General features: G+C 45.9%; 1 protein-coding gene across 5 annotated transcripts in view; it reads right to left on the reverse strand.

Annotated features, from left to right (window-relative positions):
- usp34 (ubiquitin specific peptidase 34) overlaps positions 1–6,398 on the reverse strand; it is a 103,783-nt gene that overhangs the window by 66,520 nt on the left and 30,865 nt on the right. For all 5 annotated transcript variants that reach the window (XM_078273286.1, XM_078273278.1, XM_078273271.1 and 2 more), the window contains exons 7-11: positions 4,509–4,701; positions 3,027–3,088; positions 1,542–1,623; positions 1,194–1,286; positions 490–615 (exon numbers count right to left, since the gene is read on the reverse strand). In XM_078273286.1, coding sequence (XP_078129412.1) covers positions 490–615; positions 1,194–1,286; positions 1,542–1,623; positions 3,027–3,088; positions 4,509–4,701 — 556 coding nt within the window. The remainder of the gene's footprint in view (positions 1–489; positions 616–1,193; positions 1,287–1,541; positions 1,624–3,026; positions 3,089–4,508; positions 4,702–6,398) is intronic.

Genomic DNA, 6,398 nt, shown 5'->3' on the forward strand with positions numbered 1-6,398 from the left:
TTTTGGTTGTTCCTCTGTCAGAGCACTTTGTAAACTATTGTTTAAAAAACTGTGTGTGCTATACAAATAGTTATTATCATTATATTATTAAAAAAAATACAAGTCTGGTGAAGAGCACAATGTTTTGAGTGTGTGTGTGTGTGTGTGTGTGTGTGTGTGTGTGTGTGAGTGAGTGAGTGAGTGTGTGTGTGTGTATGGGCTGTGAGTGAGTGAGTGTGTGTGTGAGTGAGTGAGTGTGGGCTGTGAGTGAGTGAGTGTGTGTGCGTGTGTGTGTGTGTGTGTGTGAGAGTGTGTGTGTGTGTGTGTGTGTGTGGCTGCGAGCGAGTGAATGTGTGTGCGTTTGGCTGCGAGCGAGCGAGTGTGTGTGTGTGTGTGTGTGTGTGTGTGTGTGTGTGTGTGTGTGTGTTGCGAGTGTGTGTGGCTGCGAGCAAGTGTGTGTGTGTGTGTGTGTGTGTGTGTGTGTGTGTGTGTGTGTGTGTGTGTACCTACCTGCTCGGTGTGGGCACTGGGGTGCAGGCCTGACACCAGGTTGAGGACGTGGCGGAGAGGCACTGGGTCGAGGTTTTTGATGAGTGACGGGAAAAGGTCGTGGATGTAACGGCTACAGTGTTTCAGCTAAAAGACAAAACAAAAAGCAGAGTTCATTACAGAGCAAAAAAACTGAGTGAAAAAGGTGTTCATATTTAGTGGACATGTCAGAATCAGAAAAGGGTTTATTGCCACAATAAGTTACACGTATGTGGAATTTGTCTTGGTGAGTGGTGGCATACATAAACAAACCTACTTATCTACTAATAATTGTTAAAAAGGCAAAATATCATAACTCCAAACAGACCAGGCCAGCCAACATTGCTGTTTTGCAACCCATGGTTTACCACCTCGACAGTACTGATATAGTGATAAATAGTGTCGGTCCCTTCATGCTGCTCCACAGAGTGACGTAATAGAGCAGAATAAAGCTGCGTACATCTGTCCAGTCTTCTTAATTTTAAGATTATTTTTGAGGCCTTTATTTTCACAGGACAGCTGAAGACATGACAGGGGGGAGAGAGAGGGGGGAATGACATGCAGCAAAGGGCCGCAGGTCGGAGTCGAACCCACGGCCGCTGCGTCAAGGAGTAAACCTCTATATACCGTAGGTGCGCCTGCTCTTCCAACTGAGCTAACCCGGCCACTCATCTGTCCAGTCTTACCTGAGCTGCAGCCCAAATACAGTCCACATGCTGCGTGCTCAGTCGGCCCTCTGCAGCCAAAAAGTTCAGGATCACTTGGCATTGTTTGATGATCTGGAGAACACACACACACACACACACACACACACACACACACACACACACAGATCACAAGATCAGCTGTGCTTCGATAACAAAATGACTTCCATTCTCCAGTGTTGCCCTGTTTAAGTGAAGAACTTGTCACAAAAGCAATATATATCCTGTGCATTTTAACACAACATAACTAAAAAAAACAAAATGTGTTGGATTTAGTTCAAAATACAACACGTTGCCATCAGCTCACACCGCTGGATCGAAAGGTCTCACCTCGATGTGCAAATTTGGTCCGAATATGTGCTCCACCACGTTGTTGTGGATCAGCCAGTCAGCTAGTTCCTTCGCTATGGACCTGAGAGGACGAAGCAGAATCAGACTTTTAGAGACGTTACGCACCGGTTGACCAGAGCTCAACAAACGGAGCAGAAGATGCATCATTTTGTAGCATGGCTGTGCTGTGACATATCAACTGGATGGCTGTAAACCTACAGGAAAAAAAAGAGGTGACAGGAATGCGTTTCCTTTCCATTCATATGTAACATGTGGGAAACTGGATGATGTCGTTTTTTTAAGAAAACAGCAGAAGTTGTACACATTATTTATGCCTAAAATCTGAGAAAACTAAAGCTGTCTTTTATAAATGCCGCTAGCCTAAAAGTACAACGTAACGCTAGACATAACGGTATCCGAAAAGCCCCCGATACTACATAAAATGCTGGCATCGGTAAGTACTGGAGTTTATGCACCACATAATTTAGCCCTGAAGAAAATCTACTTTCGAGTAGTTCATTTATGTTCTTTTTCCGTTATGACTCGCTGTCAAACTGGACGACTGGATAAGGCGTTCATTGTTCGCGTTTGTTCATGTTTCACAAAAAGAACGTTTAACCCAAGCCAGGCCGTACAACAAAGATAGAAATCATAACACATGCATACAGGGATAGTATACAACTGTTAAAACATAATCAAATATATGACACACTGGTATCGGGTTGGTAATCGTTATCGGCTGATTCACAAGTTCAGGTATCAGAAGCAAAGAATGGTATCGGACCATCTCTACTCAACACTGATGGGACAACTCCCATCACTCCCATCTTATCCTCGTTACGTTGGCTTCCTAATAACTTCAGGATTCATTTTAAGGTTCTTGTTCTGACGTATAAAGCCACAGTGGAACCAGGTTTCGGTACCCAACCCTACTCTGACCGGTAGGTCTCTCAGGCCATCTGATCAGGGATTACGTCTCTCACACTGGTCTAAAAACAAAAAGGTGACCGTGCCGTTGAAGTGGTGGCTCCGACACTGTGAACGCACTTCCCATTGTCATACAATCTGTGGTGTCTGTTAACGCTTTTGAAAAGGAGCTGAAGGCTTTTTTTTAAGGTTTTTGATTTACCGTTTTTATATTTTTGATTGTTCTCTTGTAAAGCACTTTGTAACTTTGTCTGTAAAAGGGTGCTATATTAAATAAACGTATTGTTATAGTTCTAAACAGACAGACAACTTTATTGTCCGTCCCAAAAGCAGTGACAGAAATTCTCCTTCAACGAGGCTCATTAAAAACATACAAAACACCAGCTATGCAGTGTCGGAGTCGAACCCGGGCCCGCTGCTTCGAGGAGTAAACCTCTATATATGGGCACCTGCTCTACCAACTGAGCCATCAGGGCGCCCTGCAGTGTCTATTTTGAAAGCAAATGTCCTCTGTAGAGGACAATAAAGAGTGAATGTGAATCTTTAAAACTAACTTACGTTTCTGTGTCGGACACCAGAGACTCGTTGTTGCAGACGTCGTTGAAGGTGTGAAGTTGGTTCTAAAAAGGGAAACAGTGATTCCATGATGAGACAAGAATTAACACATCGTAAGACGTGTGATGTAGTGGTAACGACAGAAGAAGTAGTCCTGTGATACAACCTGAAAAAAAACACGTCTTTCTTAACCCTGAAGCAAATAAATTGAGAATGAAGACCGTCGGTTTAACCCTGCCTGGACTGACAAATACTTCAAAACACACTAAGGACTACTAGCCAGTCAGAAGCAGAGTATGAGGGCGTGCCCTGACAGTACCTAGGTAAGGACTACTAGCCAGTCAGAAGCAGAGTATGAGGGCGTGCCCTGACAGTACCTAGGTAAGGACTACTAGCCAGTCAGAAGCAGAGTATGAGGGCGTGCCCTGACAGTACCTAGGTAAGGACTACTAGCCAGTCAGAAGCAGAGTATGAGGGCGTGCCCTGACAGTAGCTAGGTAAGGACTACTAGCCAGTCAGAAGCAGAGTATGAGGGCGTGCCCTGACAGTAGCTAGGTAAGGACTACTAGCCAGTCAGAAGCAGAGTATGAGGGCGTGTCCTGACAGTACCTAGGTAAGGACTACTAGCCAGTCAGAAGCAGAGTATGAGGGCGTGCCCTGACAGTACCTAGGTAAGGACTACTAGCCAGTCAGAAGCAGAGTATGAGGGCGTGTCCTGACAGTACCTAGGTAAGGACTACTAGCCAGTCAGAAGCAGAGTATGAGGGCGTGTCCTGACAGTACCTAGGTAAGGACTACTAGCCAGTCAGAAGCAGAGTATGAGGGCGTGCCCTGACAGTACCTAGGTAAGGACTACTAGCCAGTCAGAAGCAGAGTATGAGGGCGTGCCCTGACAGTACCTAGGTAAGGACTACTAGCCAGTCAGAAGCAGAGTATGAGGGCGTGCCCTGACAGTAGCTAGGTAAGGACTACTAGCCAGTCAGAAGCAGAGTATGAGGGCGTGCCCTGACAGTACCTAGGTAAGGACTACTAGCCAGTCAGAAGCAGAGTATGAGGGCGTGTCCTGACAGTACCTAGGTAAGGACTACTAGCCAGTCAGAAGCAGAGTATGAGGGCGTGCCATGCTAGCAGCTAGGTGAGCATTATAACGTGTGTTCCAAAGTGACCACGTTTGTCTCTGAAGTAAAGGCTGGACTACAATAGAGCTGTTTGGAGCAGTTGGTGAACAGTGTTTTCTGTTGGAGATGGTAAGACCCTTTTGGGGGGGACTTTGGGCTTTTTCACTTTGTAAACCTATAACATGCACAAAAAAGATATATAACACAAAAAAGGAAAGGGAAAAGCCAAAAAGCATAATATGAGCACTTTAAAATCGGGCCCAATTTGAATTCATAATTGAACAGCCCCGATCTAGACCGTTAAAAAGCCCCTATCAGCCGACCCCAAGCGAAGTGTACGAGCATGCCGAGTCATGTTTTGACTCACAGTGATTTGGCTGAGTCCTGCCAGCCTCATGGTAAGCGTTGGGGACATGAAGTATTTGAAGGCGAGGTCCAGGCTCTCCTTGTCGAAGCACAGCGCGCTGTCCAGCGGCTCCTTCACCGTGCTCCACATCAGGTCGGCCATGTTGCGCGCCGCGCTCTGCCGCAGCTCCTGGTCCGACAGCTTACACAGGTACCTGCAGAACAGACAGCCAAAGGTTAGCCTGAAGATCAGAACTCATTGAAATAACGTAAAACTTACACACACACACACACACACACCTGCTCTTGATGCTAATGTTTGGACAGAATGAAGTACAGTGTGACAATCAGAGTCAGAGTTTTAATTTGATCTAGAGCTGCAAAGATTAATCGATTAGTCGTCAACTATTTAAATAATCCCCAACTACTGAATTGATTAATCGTTTGAGACACTCTTCACGAAAGACCAAGTATAAATTCTCTGATTGCAGCTTGATAAACGTGACAGTAAACTGAATATCTTTTGAGTTGCGGACCAAACGAGACATTTGAGGACGTCGTCTTGGGCTTTGGGATTTTCTGACATTTTATAGACCAAGCAAATAATCGATTAATCGAGAGAGTGATCAGTCCCTCCAGAAAAAACATTCAATGCATAATCAGCCCAAGTCCATTTTTTCCAAATACGTCGCACTGCCGCTGCATAAATTGCCGATTTCCGCGCAAAATACGCGGGACTTGCATGATTTCATAATCCCCGCATTGTCGTTGCAAAAAAAAGTCCCGTCTATCTTAGCAGAAAGATGATAAATGTTGCTTTTACTTCACACGAGAGCAGCCGTTTTCCCCTGTTGCCATGGGAACATTATGAAGCGACGTAATTACGTGAATGAAACCGCAGTTTTTGCAAGTTCATCGCATAAATATCCCACGTATTCCATCGCATTTTTTTAAGAAAACGTGACGCATAATCAAGGAGTTTAGCCCAAAACAATCACAAAAAAACCTCTCTGGAAGGACTGATTAATCGACAGATTAATCGACAACCAGAATAATCGCTAGATGCAGCCCTAAAGTCAACACAATCAGCAAAACATGAACGAGCTGGATTTATTTGGGTTCATATTTGATTTGGCGACGTGAGCGGATTGGACGATGGAGCTCTCTCTCTCTCTCTCTCTCTCTCTCTCTCTCTGTCTCTCGGTCGGTCTCTCTCTCTCTCTCCCCCCTCTCTCTCTCCCTCTCTCTCGGTCGGTCTCTCTCTCCCCCTCTCTCTCTCCCTCCCTCCCTCTCTCGGTCGGTCTCTCTCTGTCTCTGTCTCTCTCTCTGTCTCTCTCTCTCGGTCGCTCTCTCTCTGTCTCTCTCTCTCGGTCGGTCTCTCTCTCCCCCTCTCTCTCTCCCTCCCTCCCTCTCTCGGTCGGTCTCTCTCTCTCCCTCTCTCGGTCTCTCTCTCTCTCCCCCTCTCCGTCTCTCTCTCTCTCTCTCTCTCTCTCTCTCTCTCTCTCTCTCTCTCGGTCTCTCTCTCTCTCTCTCTCTCTCTCTGTCTCTCTCTCTCTCTTTCTCTCGGTCTCTCTCTCTCTCTCTCTCTCTCTCTCTCTCTCTCTCTCTCTCGTCTCTCTCGGTCTCTCTCTCTCTGACTTACAGTATTTTGTACACGTGGGTTTCCTTATTAATAGCTAATCATGTAAAGAGTTGCATTTGTTGTTGATTTGTCACCATTTTCACAGACTGAAGTGTGATTTATGTTCCTGTGTGGAGGCTCCACGCCGAGCTGTCGCCGTAGCCTACGTAAGTGGCCTGTAGTTTATACTTGTGCGTTGGTGTGTGTGTGTGTGTGTGTGTGTGTGTGTGTGTGTGTGTGTGTGTGTGTCGATCTCTTGAAGAGAATAGCAGGGCCGGCATGTGTGTGACG

Source organism: Sander vitreus, chromosome 2, assembly GCF_031162955.1.
Source record: "Sander vitreus isolate 19-12246 chromosome 2, sanVit1, whole genome shotgun sequence".
Lineage (NCBI taxonomy): Eukaryota > Metazoa > Chordata > Actinopteri > Perciformes > Percidae > Sander > Sander vitreus.